The sequence below is a fragment of the Mauremys mutica genome, chromosome 19, assembly GCF_020497125.1.
Source record: "Mauremys mutica isolate MM-2020 ecotype Southern chromosome 19, ASM2049712v1, whole genome shotgun sequence".
Lineage (NCBI taxonomy): Eukaryota > Metazoa > Chordata > Testudines > Geoemydidae > Mauremys > Mauremys mutica.
Genome location: NC_059090.1, coordinates 24,318,775 through 24,341,682, shown reverse-complemented (window position 1 = coordinate 24,341,682; position 22,908 = coordinate 24,318,775). Strand labels below are relative to the sequence as shown.

Sequence of the window (22,908 nt, the reverse complement as noted above, 5' to 3'; positions counted from 1 at the left end):
AAACAATGCAAACTATCAGCTAAACAACTACTTTTCTATATTAGGGCCAATAATTGAATTGCAAGAGATAGAGCTTACTGAGTTCTGGGGAGACTTTGATGATGGACGGATAGCTTCTGCGGAATCCTGCCAAATATTTGCATTGTATCAAACAGAAGTTTCTGAGGGAAGGAGTCTATCCTCTAACATGCTAGTTGCTAATGGTCAAGCTGCATATGAAACTTGCATCTTGATAGATGAACCAGGAGGGCCAGAGGCAGAGCAAGACCAAGCAGTTGCTCTTGAACAAAAGGCCATGAGTGAATCTGGGACAGATGAGATCAGTAAGGAGGAACCTCGTTTAATTGGCGAGCTCAGTGAGATTGTTCCAATAATTGCCCTTGGAGAAGAGCATAAAGTCTCACCTACAGAACCTGGTTCTGAAGTTCAGGTGAATCAAGAGGGAGAAGGTTTCACTGCTGAGTTGAATGAGACTGTTTCAGCATCAACCCCTGGAGAAGAGAATCAAGTCTCAGAGGAAAAACCTGGTCTGGAAGGACAGGTCAGCCAGAAAGGACTCTATGTAAATACAGAGATGGAAGAAACTGACTCATCACCACACCCTGAAGCACCAAACACCCTCCTGGAAACGGAAGCAAGTGATGTTAACGAGAGTCAAGAGGCCTCCAAATCTGACAGTAGAAAGGGATCTGCAGTCCTTAATAAGGAAACTACTTCCTCTGAGGACATGGACACAGAGAATCAGATTGATACTGCAGATCCAGAGAGCCAGAATGAACCTATTCCAGTAGCAGCTCCCAAACAAGAGAACATAAACATAGATAAAGAACATGGCTCTGAAGAACGGGTCAGCCAAGAAGATCACAATGTGGCTACAGAGCCGAGTGAACTCATTCTAGCCCCAAACTCTAAAGAAGAGAAAATAATCTTGGAGAAGGAACTTGGTTCAGAAGCACAAGTCCGTCAGGAAGAGCATGATTTGACTGCAGAGCCGAATGGGGCAGTTCCAATACTAATGCCTGAAGCAGAAGGCATAATCTCAGAAGCGGAAGCTGAATTAGAGGAGAAAGTCACTGCTCTAATACCAGAGAATAAAGAGGAAACTGCAGATCTTGGGAAAGAACCCCCTGAAGAAAAGGAGAGTGGTTCTGAGGGACATGGCTGTCAATCAGAATTACAAGCAGAGACCAACATGCTGGCTGAGAACTCCACACCAAGCCTTCCACATGAGCAAACACTTTTGCAAGACCAGAGTACAGGTAAAGCCTATTTTCTGATGTGACATTGGATCTTAGGCTCTGGGGACACACAAAATTGCACTGGTTTAACTACAGGTGTGATTTTAAACTTATCTAAAACCTGTGCAAGTATATGAATAGCCACTCTCACTTCAGATTGGGGCTAGTTTGTTTTGATTTAGAAAAATTGGATTAAGCTCAATTGAAATAGACACTTTTAAACCAAATAAGAGCGTCTATATAAAAATCTGCACTGGTTTAAAAAACACATTAAATTAAAGTGGTGCAAGTTCATGAGTAGACAAGGCCTTAGGCTTTTATACTTTCTCGGCATGGTGTTTCCAATCAAGATTTACAGTATATTCCACTCAGACAATATCAAGCACTTGCTCGGTCTGTGACATGTATTCCAGACACTAAACAGCCATTTGAAAGCAAAATGGTGCTTTTTCAAGCAACACTGCCTTTCTACTAGACAGAATCTTAACATTTCCTTTTCCTCTGGAATATCATTAAATATAGAAATGTGTTGTAATAATTAGGAAAATGAAACAAAGAGCCTTAAGGAGATAGATTATGGCATTGGATAGTAAAAGGTGCTTATTTTAATCTCTCATCACATTTCTAAAAGGGATATTGTACTTTTCAATTATATATGAGGGCCCTTATTATAGGAAAGCTGCAATTGGGGAATTCCAGGGTTCCCACTAAGCCATGCTAAACGCTTTGTTGAATACAAATACTGGGACAGACTTCCCCTCTGATGCTCCATTAGTCAATCCTCTTGTGCTCCACCGTTTCAGGCACTACAAGGGCTGGGTCTGTGTTGTGTCCCATTTAATGTTGCATGACAAATTCCTTATCTCAGGTGGAGCTTGTTGAAAGGGCCTGTAAATGAGCGTGCAGGACACTGGTACCTACAGCTCTTCACATGTAACCGGTGGGTGTCCAAGCCATGGGAAATACTCCGTGTACAGTGTGTATTTATTATTCATACAGTGCACTAAGCGTGCACCGTGCTGTACAACGGGTCCAATGCAGTGATTCCCCTGTTGATTTGGCAGAGGTATAAGTCTGTTCTCCAGGCCTTTGCCCCTGGGGCGGGGTGGGACCAAGAGGTCCAGATATTCTGCTTAGTGAAGGCGTGTTTGCTGCTGTTGCTAAAATGGATGTTTGGAGCTGGGTTTAAGAAACGTGACACATACCCAGTGAATTTGTTAAGGGGGCAATTTAATACATTGAAAATAAATAAGTATATATCAGTGGTCCCCAATGTGGTGCCCATGGGCACCATGGCGCCCTCCGGGGCATTTATGTGTGCCCGCCTAGTGCCCAGCAGGGGAGAGAAGCCACAGCCCTGCGCCTGCCGGGGACAGAGTACTCTGGGGCTGCAGGCGCCAGTGTTCTCTGTCCTCGTGGCTTCTCTCTGCCTTCTCTCTGGATTCATATATTATGTAATATTAAATATGTTTTTTTGTATTATTCAATGTACAAATACAAAATAAGCCTTGAAAAATTGTTGGCGCCCACAACACTCTTCTGAAAACATGAATGTGCTACTGGTCACAAAAAGGTTGGGGACCACTGGTATATATAGTAGGAGTAGCTCCAGTGATACAGGTGTGTTGTGCTGGTGCGGATGGATTTCTGCCTGTAGGGCTGCATGGAGTTTGGGCTTCAACCATCTCCAGTTCATAGATGGTTCCTTTTTAAAATTTCAGGTCCATCTCATCCACCAAGAGAAGCTTCCCAGGCACAAGCTAGAGACGCAGCCCAGTTGATAGATGGGATCCCATGGTCAGGTGACAGCAGTTCCCAGCACTTTTGACTTTTCTTTCTAGAGAATGCTATGAATGTAATGGTTTTTAAATGATGTTTTATCTCTACATAATATGGTTGTCTTTCTGTCAGGTGACCTTCTGGCTTCTGACCTAAGTTTCAGGTATAGCAGCTATGGTGAGCAAATTCAGGAGGACTGGAACCATGAAAATTCCAGATTTGCAGGTAATTGATCACAGTGCTGTATGTTAACCTTGGCCCTCATGTGAAAGGCAGTGTCTATTGAAATCATGGCACTGCTGTGAAACTTCATGACTGGGGCTTTGACAGCTAGGCCTAGTGGTCAGGGCTAGTGCCAGAGTCCAGGGGCCTCAGTCAGAGGTCAGAACCTAAGAGTAGTTGAAGTTTCAAGGAGCAAAGCCAGGGTCTGTAGCTGGAGTCAGAGTCCCAGTACCAAAGTGAGGGTTCAAAGCCAGTGTCAGAGTCCTAGTGTTGAAGCCAGGGGTTGGAATCCGAGTTGTAGTTCAAAGGCAGAAGCTGAGTTCCAAGCCGAGGTCGGGAGTGGCCAAGAGGCAGGTCTGTTGCTATAGCTTGCAGGGCAGCCTGCTTCACTGCATGGACACACTTCCTGGGCTTAAATAGGGCACCTTGGCAAGGGAAACTGGTAGTCCGGCCTTCCGAGGTGGTAGATCCTGTAGTTTTTATCTCCACAGGGTCTGCATGGTAATGCATGTGGCCCTAGCATGGCTGCTAGGTAGTAGTGTGGATGGTGGTGCCCATTCCACACCTGCAGAACCTCACAAGTTCCATAGAATATCAGGGTTGGAAGGGACTTCAGAAGGTATCTAGTCCAACCCCCTGCTCAAAGCAGGACTAATCCCCAAACAGATTTTTGCCCTAGATCACTAAATGGCCCCCTCAAGGATTGAACTCACAACCTTGGGTTTAGCAGGACAATGCTCAAACCACTGAACTAGCCCTCCCCTGTGGGTTTGGGGGAGATCTTGCCCATTGTCTAAGGAGCTGTTGTCACTTATTGTGCGCCTTTGGTCTCCAAGACCACAAGGGGTATTTGGACTGCATGTCAGGAGCACACCCTTTGTTGTATAACAGTGACTTCAGCTAAAACTGTATTGTGTAACCTGACCTCATTACATGACTCCTCCCGCATTAGACTGTAGCACAACTGTGAAGAAATATTATTGGTATTTTTCCTTAAGCATATATATGGCCAAGGCCTGGGGCCCTTACTGTGTTCACTCCGTCGATATTCAGCCCATGATTTGACACCTGTCACATGCACAGCTTTGGATCAGCATTTGGCTTCCTGCTGGGTGATGTATTTTCTCCCCTCTAGGCTTGCGTATGCTCATGACAGATATTCAGACCCATGGTGCCTCCACTGCCATGAGTGCCTTTGACAAGACTTGCCTCAACCTACCCCAGTTCGTACAGCTCATGGAGACGTTTGTTGGTGACGACAGCTCTCTGCCAACTGTGAAGAAACTTGTTGCATTTGTGAAAGAAGGATATGAACAGACTGAAGAGGAAAAAATCAAACAGTTGGAAAAAGTAAATGCTGACAGGCTTTGCTGATGTTCTGTGTAAACAAACAAATGGCTAGAGGGGCTGAGCTAATCACCCACGCCCTTGCCTTCCTACGTTGAGGGTTTTTGTCCCTCTGTTTTCACATGAGCTTTCCCCACATTAGCCCTGAGAACAATGCTGGGCTAATTCTGCCACAGGTTGGCTGCCTGTAACACAGCCTGACTCTGTAAGGCACCAGGTGTGCAGCCAGCTGTAAAATCGCTTAAGATGTTCAGTTTTGTTGTCTCACCTCTAGAGAGTAACCCATGCAAGCAAGAAACCTGCAGTTTTAAACTACTGCATTTGCCGGTGTTCGTATGTGTGTGGGAGGGTGTGTATAGTGAGCATGTGCACTGGTGTGCTTGTTACTCCCACTGGGAGTTCAGTGACCTTGTCATCTATTGAATAAATATATTAACTCACACACAAGCCCACTCTGCCCAATATCTTTGCAAAGTGCTGATACATTTCTCATCATGTCTACCTCTTTAGCTGCAGTTTCCTCAGACTTCTTTCTCATTTCCCTCTGTGCTGCTGACCTAATTTGGGTGAGAGATTGGATCTGACGGCTCTGCCATCCTCATGCTGAACACAACATTCTTTGCCATTCAATGAATTCCATTTCCAGCCGTTTAGCATCTGGTGCTGCGCAAAAACTGGTTCTAAGCAGCAAGTAGCACACGCAGCCCCATGAGGCCCTGCACTGTGAAAGGCGCTACTGGAATCAACGGTTTGCAAACTCAAACAGCAAGAGCAAACACTGCAAAATACTGTGGTGTCATTTACAAAGAGCCACTCAGCTGTGGCTGGAAAGACATATCTGGGGCGTGAAACTGCCTGGGTCGATCTTACGTTGACTCCTAGTATGTACATTGGGAGTCAATCCCTTTGAGAAGCTAAAGTTCATAGGTGACCAGACAGCAAGTGAAAATCGGGACATGGGATGGGGGGGTAATAGGTGCCTATATAAGACAAAGCCCCAAATATTGGGACTGTCCCTATAAAATTGGGACATCTGGTCACCCTAAGCTCATTCTGCCTGCTAAAACTGAGCTGCCACTTCTGTATGTTTTCCAATCTCTTCCTGATTTTGTGACTGCCGTCTAGTGCAGATCTTAATGGCATTTTTACAGTGACTGCCTTGATGACAGGCTCTTTGTGACCATCATGAATGGACAAATGTCCAAATGATGAACCAGCCATTGCAATTCCCCTATGGGTGGGTGTTGGCACTGAGCATTGTCAAAAGCCAGCTTTTCCCTACAGCTTTCATAGAATATCAGGGTTGGAAGGGACCTCAGGAGGTATCTAGTCCAACCCCCTGCTTAAAGCAGGACCAATCCCCAGACAGATTTTTATGTCCGTTCCCTAAATGGTCCCCTTAGGGATTGAACTGGCAATGCTGGGTTTATCAGGCCAATGCTCAAACCACTGGGCTGTCCCTCCCCCATAATTTCCTGTCTCTGTTGCTTCTTCCCTGTCCTAGGTTCACCGTGAGGCTCTCTTGGCCCTAAGAAAACTGCTCCTGGAGGCACTCTTCGAGCAGTGGGACAACGAATGCTCTGGGTACCTTGACCTGAAAGAGGTGGATGCTGTTCTAGGCACATTTAAGGAAGGAATGGAAAAAGAGGCTCTGAAAAAGGGTAAGAAAACAGCACTGTCCACTACTGGTTTGGAGGTGTACAGTGAGAGAAAAGGGCTATGTAACATGCTGTCACTAGCTGTTCAAAGATGGTGCTAATGAAGCCGGGGCAAGGACTATGTATTACCTATTTTTGCACATGCCATCGTACACAGAAGGAACTGTAGATGAAGCGGAAATGGAGGTTTGTGGCTATAGATGGGCAGCAAGTGTCCTTTCTTTTCAATCATCCATGGCCTGAGAGTTTGGGCTCCTTTCGTGCTGGTGTCAAAGTGGCAGCTTTCTGCTTTCACAGTGTAATGAAATACCCTTTTTCTGCATCTGTTGTAATGAGCAGTAAGTAACCATGATTTGGATGTGAAAACTGTAGCCATAGAGAAGTCCTGTGGGCGAGCATTTGACATTCTTGGTCCGACTTGCCTTCTGTTGTGCACAGCTGTGAATGGGTGTTCCTCAGCCAGCCTCTGGAGTGGTACTCAGTGCTCCCTGCAGGTCTCAAATGACCTTTCAGAATCCACACAGGGAGTTCAGCTCTCGTGATAGAAATAGAGATTTGGAGTTGTGGTTTGTGTGGGGCTTTTAGCGGCCAAAGTCAGCTCATTTCTCTGGCTAACTTAACAAAGTTGGTCCCCTGGAAAACAGGCTGGATCAGACAAACGTGCAGCAGGCCCTCAGAATCCATCTGGCAGCTACCAAGCCATAGTACTACCAAGCATCATATTAAGGGGGGCGGGTTGTGGAACTTTTTGGATACCCCATAGACTAGTGTGCCACCATGGACAGCCACCCTTCCCAATGCTTCTTCCTGAAATGCTGCATGTTACATTTGTTCAGGCTACTTATTGCTGACAAGAATGATTAAATATGGCGTATTTTGGCAACCTTCCCAAATCCCCTCATCCCACACCTCATGTCAGACTAGCTGTGGGAAGCATTGTCATGCCTCAGTCAATTACATCCTTGTCCTGGGGCCGTATAACAAAGAGTTGGCAGAGTGCCATCTCTGTGGTCCTAAGGACATATGTTGTAGGTCAGCGTATTGCAGTCAGTTTAACACTGCCATGGGGAAGTGGCCCTGCCCTGGAGCACTCACTCCATCCAAGCAGACTCTTACCTGCTGGGATATAAACTTTTGCTGTTTATAACCCAATGGTGCCCAAACTCTGATAGGGCGCTGTACAGAAATACAGGGAGATGCAGTCCCTGCTTTGAGGAGCTTACGCTCTAAATTACAAATAAACAGGATGGAAGGAAAAGGGACTCAACATCTAAGCAATATAAAACTATCCCCAGCTGCCTCTGGCTGATCTTTCATAGATATCATGGTACAAGAGGGCAGTGGCCTTGCAGACCAGCTGCAGATCTGAGTTGCATTCAGCACGGAGGAAAGCCCAGGGGCTGAGGGTATGTCTACACTGCAGTCTGAGGTGTGATTGCAGCACGGATGGACATACCTGTGCTAGCTTTACCCATGCAAGCATGGCTAAAAATAGCAGCATAGATGCAGCAGCAGGACTTCAGCATGGGCTAACAATGTGAATACATAACCAGGGTCCCCAATGTGCTTGTACAGATGGCTCTGAAGTCCATGCATCTCATCTACACTGCTATTTTCAACCATGCTAGCATGGGTATGTCACACCTTGGACTGCAGTGTCGACATACCCTGAGACGTCTATCTTTAGAGAGTCAATTCTCATCTTGATAGAGAAGTGTGTCTCATCTTAACAATGTCATGGGCCTTAGAAATCCTAGCGTCACCATGAAGGGGGGGGGCAGCAGCACTGATGTGGTCTTTAGGATTCACGGGAACAGGCTGATTTAACTTACTGTACCCGTGTCTTATGGCTAGTTGAATTGTATCCCTGCTAACAAGGGTCCAGTTGTGCAGGGTCATGCAATTCCAACCAAAGCCATCGGTTCTACAGCAGATTCACTCTTTCAGAAGCTGAACCAGTTTTTTCTCTGCAAATGAGAAACTCTCCACCACTGGTACCGTCCCTGCCTTGCCAGTTAGTCTGTATTCTGGCATTATACCTCCACTGCCTCCTGCTGACTGCACAACAGCCAAAAGAATATGTCAGCCAGATTCTAGTGACAGTTCCCAAACAACCGTCAGAGTGGCTGAAGGAATAGTACAGCTCGGTGTAAAGTTCTCCTGCATGGACCCAGAGTGACACACCTCCTGTGTGTACATATGCAAGAGCAGGGGTTAGTGTGGTGCATGGCTCAGGGGATTGGTTTTCTGTTTGCCTAGACTGAGGAGAGTGTGATGTTAGTGCAGGCAGGCCCGAGCCATAAAAAGCACCATTGGAAAAGATGCTGCCAGTAGCTCTAGTTACAGGTGAATGAACCAGCCCTGGGGGTACTACAGTACCTTTGTGTCACACGTCTGTGCAGGAGACCTTAGGATGCCCTCTCCCAAGCCACATGGTGACCACTTGCACATACAGTTGGTTGAAACATTTTTAGTCTAATAATTTTTTGATGAAAAATGGCTTTTTCTGAGACACTATTTTGACAGAAATTATTTGGAGGGTTTTCACAAAAAAACCCAAATCAAACATTGTTTGGCTTGTTGGGTATTTCTTTATGCTTTATGCTCTTTTCTCCTTTAAAAAAAAAAAAAGCCGGGGAGGAAGGAAGAAAGGGAGCAAAAGGGGGGAAGTCCCAAACCCAAACATTATTCATTTTGTCACAAAACCTAAATGGTCCATGAAAAGAATTGTGCACATTTTTGAAGCTCCAATAAGTCACTGGCAAACATTTCTAAACGGTCCAGAGCCATGTAGGGCTTACCTGTGCTTCCGCTGAAATCAATGATAAAATTCTCATTGACTTCCAAGGGAGCAGACTCTTAGCTCCCATAAACATCAGGGTCTTAAGCTCTTGGATGCTTTGAGAGGCAATCAGAATGGCTTCCTTCCTGCTCTGGCATATAATTTGTCAGAGCATTTTCCATTATGCCGTTCTTTACAAACCATTACATGTATTGATCACGAAATACTACTCTCCTAGCAGCAAACTTCACACTTCCACATATACTTCATTGATTATCAATTAACTGAGGCACTGAAGCCTATTGACAAACAGCTCTCTCTCTCTCTCTCTACTTGTTGGGGGACTGCAAAATTTCAGATCAGGGTGCAGGACAGATGATCAGAATAAGAGCATTTGCACTTGTAGTGGGAGAAGCAGATGAATTCCGTGTATCAAAAAAAAATCCTAGCCTGCAAATTCAAATGACTATACAAGAGCACCCTCTTGTGTGCAAATATAGCATTATGGGAGGTAACTGGAGTGCATAAGGAACTATTTAGTTAATGAGGAAGGCTGGGTAGTTTAGAAGAACCCCTGCATAGATAAATCCAGGACTTAGCTGAATACAAAACAATAGGAGAGGTTCACATTTTCAGAATTGGCCCAGTATTAATCCTAGCTCTGTGGTGTAGGGTTTACAGCCTGTTCTTTAAAAGTCTGTTCCTCTCTAGGTCTCTGCATGTGTCTGTAGAACCACAGAAATCAGCAGAGACGGTGCTAGCCCATTGGGGGCCCTAAGCAGGAATATTTTGGGGGGCTCCCATACAACACATATTATAAAAGCAAATAAGGGACCCCTTGAGTTGCTAGGTCCTGGGTCAAGTGCAGGATTGTTCCCTACAGCACATTTTCTAGTGCTCTGTCCAGTCTGCCTTTAAATACTCCAACTAAAAGCTCTTCAGCTACTTCCTTGGAAGACTATTCCAGTCTGACAGACATCTTTGTTATGGAGTCCAGTGGCACCTTAAAGACTAACAGATTTATTTGGGCATAAGCTTTCGTGGGTAAAAAAAACCTCACTTCTTCAGCTGCATGCACTCCATGCATCTGAAGAAGTGAGGTTTTTTACCCACGAAAGCTTATGCCCAAATAAATCTTAGTCTTTAAGGTGCCACCAGACTCCTTGTTGTTTCTGTGGATACAGACTAGCACGGTTCCCCCCGATCTTTGTTATGGTTTGTTTCATGATAGTCAGCCTGATTTTTCCTGTGATTAATTTCATCCCATTATTGTTTTACTCTCTTGTGTTCTCTTACACTTCCTCTCCTTCCCCCACATATTTCCAGACTGTTACCCTCTTCCCCATTAGTCATCTTTTAGCCAAACTACGCATGTTTAGCTCTTCGAATTTTTCCTTTAGATGTCACTCCCACCCCAATCATTTTGGTGCTCTTCTATCAACTCCTTCCAGTTTGTATCTTTCTGGTAATGAAGTGCCCAGAATTCAGTGCAGTACTCCAGGGAGAGTTGTACCAGAGCCAGAGAGGCAGAGTAATTTACTGTCCACACTCATTGCCAGATCTCTTTAAGCCATTGCTGCTTTACAGGTATCTCCCTCCTGTTGCATATTTATCTTCCAGATTGTTTCCCCCTCTGATGTACTGGCATTTATTTTCCAAGTTGAGTCTAACTTTGTTATTTTCCTATTGTTTCTAATCTGCCTAGGTCCTTTCATATTACTTCTCTGTCCTCATTAGTGTGTGCAGCACCTTCCAGTTTAGTCTCCTCTGTGAATGTCATTAATGTGCTGTACATTATTTAGATTGAAAGCTCTTGGGGGCAGGTCCATTTGTTTGTTTGTACAGCGTCTAGCACATGATTGGGTTCCTGTGTGCTACCACAGTGTTCATCATCAATCATCATAATCTTCAAGTTCACCTCCCTGCAGCTTGATGCATTGTCATTTATCATTACCCTTTGCTACTGCCAACAGACAGTTTTCTCTCCTGTGACAATGTTCATAGGTAAGCCAATTTGAATGAACTCTGGGAATAGGATTTCATGAGAGACAGTATCAGATGCTTGACTTGATTCCAGTTATATCACATCTACTCTGTTCTCTGCTGCAACGCTGGCTAGGCACTCCAGAGGTTAGTTTTGAAGGAGACTTCTTCAGTGTCCCATGTATGTCAACCCTCATAGGGTTGATCATGTAGGGATAGACAGGCCCATTGCAATCCAGCATGAGTAAGGGGCACGCATAGCTACACCACCCCAGGAGAGTCTCAGTTTGGACCATGCTTCCCCCTTTCTCTGGGGGGGGAGTAAGCTGTGTCAGTCCTTGTGCTAGTGCAGCTTTGTCAGTTCGGCAGCACTGGCTGGTGCATTTTGAAATGGGGATGTGGCAAGATTCTACCCATTCCTTCCCTGTCTGCTTACCCTCTGCTCACATGTGCAGGATGGGAAACAGCAGCCTGGCAAAGAGGGGTGATGCATGTAGCCCCTTTACTACCCTGGGAGGAAATGTTCAGCAGGTCATGATTGAGCCCTTAGTAATTTTTTAAATGAATAAATCACTGTAGATCAACTCAACCCTGAAACCCGAAAGAAAGGGGAGAACAGAAGTACAGACAATATGATCTTCAGAGAAGAGCCATGTAAAACAGTGCTTTTCTTCCTGTTTTCTCTGTCTGCATCTCCTGGTGAAATTCAAATATTCCAGAGCATCATCCAGTCATCTATGTACTATAAATGGAGCTTTAATTTTGTTTCATCCTCAATATAAGATTTAACACAATACAAATGGTATTTCAGTAATTAAACCCAGACAACCAAAGCAGAGTTAGTAAGATTATAGCTGCTTTGGAAGGTCTTAAAACCCCCACAATGAATCCAAGTGCTGTATGTAATGGAAATCCTTGGGGACAAGGTTGAACTGCGAGGTCATCAGTAGGCTTTCGCCTTCAAGGTGTTAATGGGAGTGGCCAGTAGTTCTTCATGCATCTGGAGCGTGCACCACTAACAGGGATGTCTATATGCGCCTGGCTGCAGCAGGTCATCCAAAGTCCCTGCAGTTTGGCTATGTGGTTGAGGTGAATGTGATTCTGGGATAACCAGGAGCAACCTCCAGATTTTCCCCTGACATGTATAGCTTGGCTTCCTTGTAGAGCTGTGCATGGGGGAGATTTGGGAGGGCTGTCCATGTGATTTTCTCAGTGTCTGAGACCACAGAGAGAGGAGGAGAGAGTGCATCCTGCCTTTATGGCTGCCATGGCACTTACATTTTGATTTTGGGGAGGAGGAAATGAGTAGAGAGACTCTTTCAAATGATGGGCAGGGAACACCTCTGGCGGGTCAGACATGGCATTGCTGGACTGAGAGAGAGCAAAACAGACAGCCACAAACAGGTGTGCCTGTGTCCTTATTTCTGTTTCATCCCTTAGCAAAGAAGCACCTTTGCTGCTCCCACCCACACCCCAGTGGTGTGATGAAGTTGTCTCCAAAGGAATTTCAAACCTATCTGGAATTGGTTGTTTCTGAGCTCACCGGTAATGAAGATGAAGTTCTCTATACCATGGTGGAGTTTCTGACCATGAGCGTGGCGCGAACCCACATGGAACGCCTGCGAGGTTCTGCCAGGAGGAAGTGGCTGCACAATATCCAGCATGCAGCTGAGACCAGTGGGGCAAGCATGGAGCCAGTGTACAAGGCAGTCTTTAAGGCACTTTCCCAGGTATGCATCGCTACCAGCTGCGTGAGTGACGCAGACTATCTAGTGTGGATTATGGCTGACACTGTCTTAAACTAAAGGGCTACATTCACCACCAGTCCAGGTCAGTGTAACTTGGTGTGGGAAGCTTACACATCACCTACCCTCAGTATGCCTATTTGAAGACAGCGTAATCACTTGCTGTTCAGGAGACTCACACATTAAATAGCTGAGGCGATTGTAGGTCAGGGATGAGATGCAGAAGCTCTAGCCAGGTGCTATACCTATCAGGTGCCATCAGTGTCTCACGTTCATGATCACCTAATCACCTCAAGTTTTGGAAAGTTTAATAAAATAAAATCCAGAAATGCATGTTCCTGGTTTTATGGTTTCTGAAAATAAATACACATCATTCAGTTTGTGATGCATATGGAGAATTTGTAATGTGAATGGCTTCGCATTTGCTTCCAGGTGCAATTTAAGGTGCTAATATTGATCTTTAAAGGCCTATCTGATGACCCCTAGCTACATAATGGACCCTCTTCTCTCCCTATGCAGTGTGGCGGCAGCTGATGCACTCTTGCTAGCTGTTCCTAGATTTAACTTCTCAAGGCTAGAGCCGGGATATCCTTGTGGGAAGGCTCTTGACTCTGGCATTTGCATGGCTTTTTGGTCCAAGACAGTCTGCCCCGGAGACGAAGTTCATTGGGCTTTTTGCTTAGGCATAGGTCATTAGGGGCAGATTGTATTTTTAGAAAAAAGTGGTCTGTGCTTAAGAGAAGCAGGAAACAAATCCCTCCTCCCTGCCAGTCAGAATGCAGCTTTTGAGTTGATGATATAGTGTCCTGGGCCAGAACCCATTAGACAAGTGACAGCATGGACGTCATTAATCATCTGGTGTAAGAGAAATAAAGTCCCTGGCCTAGAATAACATCCCGTGATGAATGAGATAATCTGTAAGCACATGAAATAAGTGTAATGGCCAGTGTCTAATGCACAGATGTAACGTGAAACATTTGGTTGCTAGGATGCAGAAGTCCACGGGAATAACAAGAAGATCAGTGCGTATATTGCCCTTTTGGAACAGAACCAGCTTTCGCCAGAGCGGGGCGAGGTTCTCTTGCGGTATGTGGCTTGCACCTCAGATGATGCCCCATACATCCTAAACCAGGCACTTTACAAGGACATGAAAGGAGTAAGGTAAGGAAACCTGCACAGAGCTATTACCTTTTCTTAAGTCACTTGAATCATGGAATTTAGAGAGTACAATGACTATGGGATGCATTAGAAATGCAGACTAGACTGATAGATACTATAGAAAAGACCATCCCTCAGGGGCCAACACAGGATTATCCCTTATAAATCTGATTGTACTTAATACACATGGTTCTCAACCAGAGGTCCAGGGCCCCCTGGGGAGCTGCGAGCAGGTTTCAGAGGGCCACCAAGCATGGCCGGCATTAAACTCACTAGGCCCCAGGGCAGAAAGCCAAAGCCCCGCTGTACGGGACTGCAGCTCTGGGCCCCAAGCCACCCCAGCTGGGGCTGAAGCCTGTGGTGTGTGGCCCCAGGCAATTGTGCTGCTTGCTACCCCCTAATGCCGGCCCTGGCTTTTATATGCAGAAAACAGTTGTTGTGGCACAGCTGGGCCAAGGAGTTTTTATAGCATGATGGGTGGTCCTCAGAAAGAAAAAAGGCTGAGAACCCCTGCTTCATACAACTGAGTTTTAAATGTCCTGATGGATCAGGCGCCCACTCCTTTCCTTGGGGAGACTGTTCCACAGTCTAAAGCAGTCTCATCCTTAAAGAAGATATTGTATTATATTCAGCCTACAATTTCCTTTTTTTAAACTTCTTCCATTACTGCTACTTATACACCCTTTCTATCACTACAAAGCACTTTCCACTCCCTTACACCCTTTAAGCTCTAGGAAACAATCATCATGCCCCCTTATCACTTATGTAAGTTCTGCAAATTTGTCTCTTTATCTCCTTCTTTATACATCATCCCCTCTAGTCCATCACTATTACTCCCCTCTGAATCACCCCCCTTAATTTGTCTCTATTTAGTTACATTCTTTAGCTGATATTTTACAGAACTTTGAAGATGAAAAGTGCCAGGTAAGTGCTAAGTATTATTGTCATTATCTTTCTGGGATGCAAGAGGTAGATCCAGTATTCTACGTGTTGTTTCATCAGTGCCTGACAGAGCAGGATCATCACCTTCCTACTCCAATCCATGATGCCTTAGCATAAAGAGCCCAAAGGTGCACTTTGTGTTTGTTTGTCTTCTTGGTGCTATATGGCACTGCACTCTCCTGTCCTGTGTAATTTGCTATCCACTATTTCCTGTAGGTGTTTTCAGGGCATTGCTGCTTTCAAGTTTCTCTCTCCCCATTGAACACCTGTGTTTGGATTACTTTACCCCCAGATGTATTTGGAAATCCTCAGAGCTTTTCTAAAGACTTTCTCGGCCTACTTACCTTTCTCCTACAAACCTCCTCTTGCCTTCCCCATGGTATTCCTGTCCCTCAGCTTTGCAGCAGCAGAAGAGGGGAAGCCAGTCCATGTTCCAAGAGTTCAGTTCCATGGAAATATCCACTTCTGGAACTATGACCGGGCAGAACGGGAGAGGAGAGGCTCATTCCTGGTGCTGCCACTGCAGGATTCCCGATGGAGGACCATTGGGATTCTAGGACTTGACACCCTGCGGGACCAGTGTGAGCAAACCATCTTTCTGACCCACGAGATCGGTTTCTATCAGGTGGGCACAATGAGAAAAGCAGGTTCATTAGATGCTTCAAACAAGCAGTTTGGGACTTCATGTGCCTCGCTGTGAATGGGCAGCAGCTGTACAGTTAGAAAATGCACTGTAAATCCATTTTGCTCTCTGGGATGAAAATGGCACAAATAGACCAGTATTATCCCTGTATCCATTATTTAGGAGGCTTCGCCTCTAAATGTGAATGGTGAACTACAAACAGATTTGTACTAAGCTAATAGTTATTAGCACTTATTTACTGAACATAGTGGTTGCGTGTTTTGAACATAAGAATGGGTCGGACCAATGGTCCATCTAGCCCAGTATCCTGTCCAACAGCAGCCAGTGTCAGAGGGAATGAACAGAACAGGGCAATTTATCAAGTGATCCATCCACTGTTGTCCAGTCCCAGCTTCTGGCAGTCAGAGGTTTAAGGACACCCAGGGCATGGGGTTGCATCCCTGATCCTCTTGGTTAACAGCCATTGATGGACTTCTCCTTCATGAATTTAGCTACTTACTTGTGTCATGAAGCTGTTCACGTTATACTTTCTGGACTAATTGCAAACCACTGCACTTCAGGTTCCTTTACCAGTGTTTCCAAATAGCCAGATGTTTCAGGCTGGATCAGGGAAAAAATCATCTTCTCTACAGTCCCTGAAAACTTTTGGTATCATTTCTTCACGTGTTTCTACTTTGCTGGTTGATAATGATTCAAATTAGTGGAAGTCAAGCTGGAGATAGCATCAGCAGCCAGGTACTACAGCAAAGAGTGCAATAGAAATAAAATCTGGAAAATCTCAGTGGATGTTAAGATACAATAGAAAGAAAGGGAACTTTACAGAGATACACAGTCAACCAAAAATGATAGTTGGTACACAGGCTAGCCCCTATGCATGTGTCACTTATTCCTTAGTTTTCTCTGTTTGAGATTCCACCCCCACCCCTTTTATTTACCTGGCCAGAATGCTACTAAATAACTGCTGTTGGAACCAGCCTCATTGTAGTTACCCCTCTTGGTAAGGAGAGAGCACAATATGCCAGCACTGGGAGGGAAGTCCTACCTTCTCAGAGATCACTGGACCTCCAATTATTCAGCACTCCAGTACTGGCCTGGGCCCCTGAACCCTGGGGTCTCATTTGACAATGGTGTGACGAAGTGGGACTGTTCTTAATTTTTCCTCTGAATACTGTGTGGGTGCCTCAGTTTCTGGCCGACACTCTGTCTCCTGGCAACTAATGGCCCGGGCCCTTCCCCCCTGCAAGGGGATGCTAAAGGTGGGGGAGAACAAAGAGATCAGGTGACCTCCTGGCCCGGGAAAGAGACAAAGGCCAGAAAGGAGGAGCTGGAGGGGGTTTCAGTCTGGAGCTGGCTGGGGACAGGAAGTGAGGGCAGATGGGGTTGTCTGGCTCGCTGGGCCCCAGAATGGACCCAGCTGAGGGGTCCCGTTCTGTGTACCTACAAGCTCTGTTTTAGACCGTGTTCCTGTCATCTAATAAACCTCAGTTTTACTGGCTGGCTAAGAGTCAAGTCTGATTGGGAAGCGCACGGAGGGGCAGAGGATGCTGAATGCTCCAAGGTCAGACCCTGGAAGGTGAAGCCGTGTGAGCTTCTTGCCCTGCAGACAGTCTGCTCCAAGGGAGAGGAGGCTCCCCAAAGTCCTGACTGGCTTTGTGGGGAGCAGTTCCAGAGCATCGCCCAGGGACTCCGTGACAAATGGCATTCACAGGATAGCTTTGTATTCTTAGAGATTCTCTCCTTTAAAAGCAATGTTGATAGACTAACATTTTACTCTTTTTTTTTTTGGCTTAATTTGCTTAATGAAAACGTCCCCAACTTTATCTCCAAGTCATTTAGAGGGTTCTGTTTCCATAGGGGGTTTCCCACGTATTCAGCGAAGCCTACCACCACGTCCGCACACTGGAAAACATATTGCAGGTTGCATTCACTGCTGTGGGCTGGCTCTGCACCAGGGCACCCACCATCCGCAACATCACTATGTACCTGGTGGAGCCTGGCAAAGATAAGGTATGCCTAGTCCTTTCACGTTAGTCTCAGACCACTGCACAGAAGAGACCTCTTACTATGATAGTGATGGATTGGGCTAGTGCAGTTTGGCAGGGATCAACCATTGATAGCTCAGTTTGGCTCCCAACCAAGATTAATCCTGCCAAAGATTCTAGTACCCGATACAATATTCTGTGGGGGGAAAGGGAAGGAAGGTTCCTTCTCTAGGGGATACCACTTTTCATTCTTGCTGTCCCTTACGGTGATCTTCCTTCAACCAAGAAAGGCTGGTTGGGATTCCCTTCAGTTCCTGCATTAAAATCAGCAGCAGCACCCTCAGTAAGCATCGCCTATGAGCTAAAGGTACTGGACCTTTAGTACTCCTGGCTCCTACCAGCCAATAGAGCAAGACACCAGCATGCAAATCGGCCTGTGGAAGTATAGAACAAAACCCACATGGTCACCATGCTAGCCCACACAGCAGCTGTCTGCCAAATCAGTCTTAAAAGGGAACTGCTCTACTGTGGAGGAAAAATCCCACTCAAGATTATGGTATGGAAAAGGAAAATGGTTAATGTTCTGGCTCTTCATCCTGAAACATCAGCATGCAAAATGTAAATACAAATCTGGAGGCAGACTGCTCGCAATTAGCTAGCATGTGAGGGCAGCCCACTCGCCTGCGGTTCATATTCCAATTATGCAGCAGGCACTGAGACACTGGGATGCTTGTCAGCTTACCTCAAACTGAATTAGGTAGATAAAAAGCAAGAGGATGAAATGTTTGGGACTGAGCTCGTGTTATGGTCGCTGCTGCAGCCACAGCTCAGCTGCATCTCTGTGATAAACAGGTTTCCCACTGGCAACTTATTTTTCACTCCAGGCTTTACATTTTCATCTGGTTGGCTGCCCATTTGTCATATTATTTGCTTCCTAAAGACAGCTGCATGTTTTTCATCTGGCAAGACACACCGACATGAGCGCTGGGTCTATGGAAGCTATTGTACCGTGGGAACTGAAGTGAAAATGAACTGTCCATAGGTAGCCCCCTCACTAGGCTGAGGCTCATCCACCTGTTGGCATCCTTCAGGACTGGAGCACGGGGATAAGATTAATGAGGCCAGTCGAAGGAAGATGTTGTACATACCTGTGGTGCACTGTGAGTGCTAGAATCTAGGGCTGTGGGGACAAAACACACCTAGTTAGAAACTGGCCTTAAATCATCCCACTAAGGGTGAATGTGAGTGAGAGCTCTCCCTAAGAAGCAAGCAGTGGTTCTCTCTCTAAGCTTCAAAGTGGATGTTCATTTCCTGAATGCAACAAAAACACCCTTTCCTCTTTTCAAGACAGGCGACTACGTTTTGCGCAAGATGATGACTACAGATCACTCTGGGCATATGGAAATCCCCTCCCCTCCCACTGTTCTCCATAGAAGAGAAAATATCTTCAGGTGGGTTTGAGACTCTCCCGCCATCTGTCATCCATGCCTATGCTGTAACACATGCAAAGCGCACTCAGCAGAGGTGAACTAAGAAAAGCTCAATGGCTAGACTTGCTGCTGCATTCTTGTCTTGGCTACTGTCACCTGCAGGAGGCTGGCTGCTGGATAGAAGATTAGGCTGATAGGTTAAGTCCAGTTGTAATGTTCAGCCCACCGCTGGCAGAATATGCATACACTTTGTATACAGTCTGTGGGAGTGGTGTCTATCTCTCTACCACATGCTCTCTCCCATGGTATGTGGTTGTGTGTGGTAATAAACTATCCAGGGCTAGGAATCTTTTCTTTGGGCTAGATCCTGTAAACATTCAACACCAAGCATAACGCTTACTCACATGAGTAGTTCCATATACTTCAAGAAAGCACTGTGTCTGGTAGTGACTGTTTTCAGGGCAAGGCCCCCATGTCTTGAGCATTCTGTTCTTTAAATTAATGTGGTTTTTTTTCCTGGTTCTGTTATCCTCATTTCCTCTGAAACATCCTATTATGTAGTTATTGCCTTCAACTGCCAAGGTCCTCACAGGCTTAGCTATTAAATACATCTTCCCTTGCTGCTGAACTTAGTCAAGAAGTTACTTGCTGTTCCAGCAGATGTTTTTACTTTTTGTGAAACTCCACAGAGCAAATGTCAACATCAATATGAACTGGACACTGTGTTTGCAGCAATAACACAACACTAACTTAAGTGTTTATTAAACCCTTACAATTCTCAATGCTAGACTAAGATGAGCAGGGTCATGCTCCGAAGTGCTATTTCTCTCCTTCCAATATGGCTGGAATGTCGTCTGAATCTGCCTGCATGTAGGCAGCTGTTTCGGTAATATAAAAATTCCTTCCCAACAGCAAGGTATGTATGGTCCTTCACTGCAAATGCTACAGTAGTTGCCAAAAAGGCTGGGGTTGTAACATTCATGATCTTGTCCTCACTTTGCTGTCATTTCAGAGATTACCTCTTCAAGTGCACAGACAGTTCCGAGGTCATTAGCACCTTTGCCTATGGAGAGCCTCACATTGCAGTTCCACTCCGTGAGCCAACAGGACGGGCCTTTGGGGTGTTTGATCTCAGCCCTGCACATTACCAGGGGTTACCACCTCATGAGCATAAAGACCTGCAGATAATGCTGAAGATGGCCCAGGCGGCCTGCTCTGAGATACTGAAGGAGTCTTCAGGGGAAACAGACCCAATCTATGTCCTAGGTACTGGGGGTGCAGGGCCAGTATGGTTTCTTTGGCTGATATTAGGAATCTCAGTAAAATTACAAGCAAGACAGCACTCGGACAAGTACAAAAATACAAATAAAAATGTACTTCAGTCATTTAAACCAAGTTTAAGTGAACCGCAAATCTCAGCAGACTCTGGGGAAAACAGCAAGGGAGGAAGACTGTTTCAGAGGCTCCGGCCCAGCTCCTCACAGATATTTATTCCAATTGAGTTAGGTGGATCTAACTACCTTTGAGGATCTGAGCCTGTGTGTTCTTCAGGGTTGCTTGGAATGGAATCCAGATCATGAGCTTTGCCTCCCTTCCCCTGATCCATGTACATTTTGAAAACACTGATAGACTCCCTGGGCTGTTCGTAAACAGACCATTTGTGAATACTATCTGTATTAGAACGGGAAGGGAAAGTTAATCATAAGGAGGGCAGACCCCTGCATTCAAAACCTTACATCTTCAGTAGCAGGTGTTTCTGAGTCTCTCTTTGAAAGGTTGGCTTGTGATTCCAGTTGCAGAGCACGTTGTAGATTTGAGGCGCGCGCAGATTCTCTTCCATCGGCTCATGCTGCAGGACTTGCGTGAGTGTATCCAGGAACTTGATCCTGAGTCCTTTGCCGACATGAAGAGCTACGCAGAGCCACCAGCCATGGTGCATAACATACTAAAGGCTGTGCTGCTTCTTTTCTACCCAGAGTGGGTAGGTTCAGAGAAGATTGAGAACTGGAGTCATTGTGTACTGGTGAGAAATCGAGTTCTTGAGCCACTCTGTCTAGGCAAACAACCCAAAAAGACACAATGGGACTTGCCAAGGGTGATACGAGAAAGAAATATGCTCCTGGAGATATGTGCAGTGGGGAGGCAGTGGGCCTAAGGGGTTAACAGGCCAGATTTCATTAAGAGTAGAGAATGGAAAAATGAACAGAGTCCCTTCTGGCCTTAAACTCTATGAATCTATAAGATATATCTATGCCTAAGTAGTAGATAAACAAGGAGAAAATATCCATTTCCTAACAAGTTCCATGAACTAACTGCAACATTAATTTACCATTAGTATCTTTAAAATGTAATATGGAATGTGATTTGCTATAAAACTTCAACAGATTCTACCAAAAAAATCTGATTTCAGTGTGCCTTCTGCCCTCCTATCTACTCCCTGTCACAGCCCTCTTCTCCTCCTGGCTCTTTCTCATCCCTCTGTTTCATTCCAGTTTCTTGTCATAACTAACTGGCAATTTAGATTTGTTTGTTTGTTTCAATATTAATAAAGTTCCATAGTAAACATAATTCAAGAAGGTGAATTACAAGCCTGGACAGCAGAACTGGAAATGATGATTTCTGTTTCGACAGGGTTTTAGAGAGGTGTTATATATAGCAAAGGTGTCTCTGTAAAATACAAATCTAATGTATATCTCTCTGTATAAATAGACACTCACAGAGAATACAGTTGAATAAACAGATGTAGCATTAAAGTCAATTTACTATTATATTGGAAGGAAATGTTATCATATTAAGCATCAATGGAAGACTTATAGGTCCCCTCATCCCTTTGCTCCTCCTACGCTCACTCTCCTGCCCTCCCACTCTTCAATTTTTCAGTCTTCCCAGTCTCCTCCCATCATACCTCCACTCCCTTCTGCCTCTCCATCCCCATCAGTGTTCCCAAAACGTCCCACCAGTTTGGCTTGGCTACCTTTAGTAACTTTGTAACCTTTTACTGTTTTTCCTGACCACCCTGTGATTCTGTTCTCTGCATTGCAGAAGCTTGATGATGATTTGATTCAGAAGATTTGCTGCTTTGACCCAACTGCCACATATGTGCAGGTTCAGTCGGGGCTGCTGGCTAACTGTATCAAAGGTATATATCAAAAACTAATTCTGGAGTCACATGCTGCAGCTAAGTATTGTCTCAATGAACTCTCCGCTGAATTTTTGGTGCCCCAACTAATTAAACTACAGACAAAGCATTCTAAACATCTGTAGAATCTTTTTTGATCAATAAGAAAGACAGCCCTGCTAAGTATGATATCAAAACTCACAGCTCTAAGAGATGGCAGCCGATCTGCTTTGAAATGGGTTCCATCACCACATGTTGGACAACAAAAGTTACTTTGATGAGTAAACACTTTTTCTATACATTTCAAACTGCTCTGACTTATACCAGGGAACTGACCCAGGTCAGAACAGCCCCAGGATTGGGGGAGCACAAAATGGCTAATCAGCATCTTTGTAAACAACAGCCCATAGACACACCAAGTGCTTCTTGGTTGCAAGTAAGGATCTGGGCCTCAGTCCGTTTTTCTCTCTCCCTCCTCATGAGGATGAGCTTTCCAAGGTGGTAGGAAATGGAAGAGGCTGTTATAATTCTGAACATCTATAACAGAAACACGCAGGTTTCCTATTGACTTGTGTTTAGATTTTTACAACAGCATATTTTTATATTAACCCACCCCCCATACACTTTCATTTGTTTAAAGAACAAACTGTCCTTTGTTGAGCTGATGCTAGATGGAGGGTCTGTTAAAATCAGATGAGCAGTTGGCACTCACTAATTAAACTTGGTTTATTTATTGATACTACTTTGACATGTACCTTTTTATAGATATAGCTGAGGCATGAACAGTAAACATTTAACCAGGCCTGGCTCCTTCCCTTCTGATATTAAACTAATTTATTGGCGCAACAAGAGCAGCCCCACGTAGCTCCTCTCTCCCCACA

At 45.2% G+C, this 22,908-nt stretch overlaps 1 protein-coding gene and 1 long non-coding RNA gene across 9 annotated transcripts in view; one reads left to right on the top strand and one right to left on the bottom strand.

The window, feature by feature from the left end:
* Positions 1–22,908, bottom strand: part of LOC123352950 — a 45,679-nt gene that overhangs the window by 18,093 nt on the left and 4,678 nt on the right. The window lies entirely within an intron of this gene.
* Positions 1–22,908, top strand: part of EFCAB5 (EF-hand calcium binding domain 5) — a 64,279-nt gene that overhangs the window by 37,712 nt on the left and 3,659 nt on the right. For 3 of the 4 annotated variants that reach the window (XM_044993542.1, XM_044993545.1, XM_044993544.1), the window contains exons 9-21: positions 45–1,259; positions 2,960–3,040; positions 3,150–3,242; positions 4,375–4,589; positions 6,091–6,247; positions 12,450–12,739; positions 13,743–13,915; positions 15,251–15,479; positions 17,352–17,504; positions 18,827–18,930; positions 19,922–20,175; positions 20,703–20,932; positions 21,952–22,048. In XM_044993542.1, coding sequence (XP_044849477.1) covers positions 45–1,259; positions 2,960–3,040; positions 3,150–3,242; positions 4,375–4,589; positions 6,091–6,247; positions 12,450–12,739; positions 13,743–13,915; positions 15,251–15,479; positions 17,352–17,504; positions 18,827–18,930; positions 19,922–20,175; positions 20,703–20,932; positions 21,952–22,048 — 3,291 coding nt within the window. The remainder of the gene's footprint in view (positions 1–44; positions 1,260–2,959; positions 3,041–3,149; positions 3,243–4,374; positions 4,590–6,090; positions 6,248–12,449; positions 12,740–13,742; positions 13,916–15,250; positions 15,480–17,351; positions 17,505–18,826; positions 18,931–19,921; positions 20,176–20,702; positions 20,933–21,951; positions 22,049–22,908) is intronic. The other variant, XM_044993546.1, reaches the window with a different exon arrangement.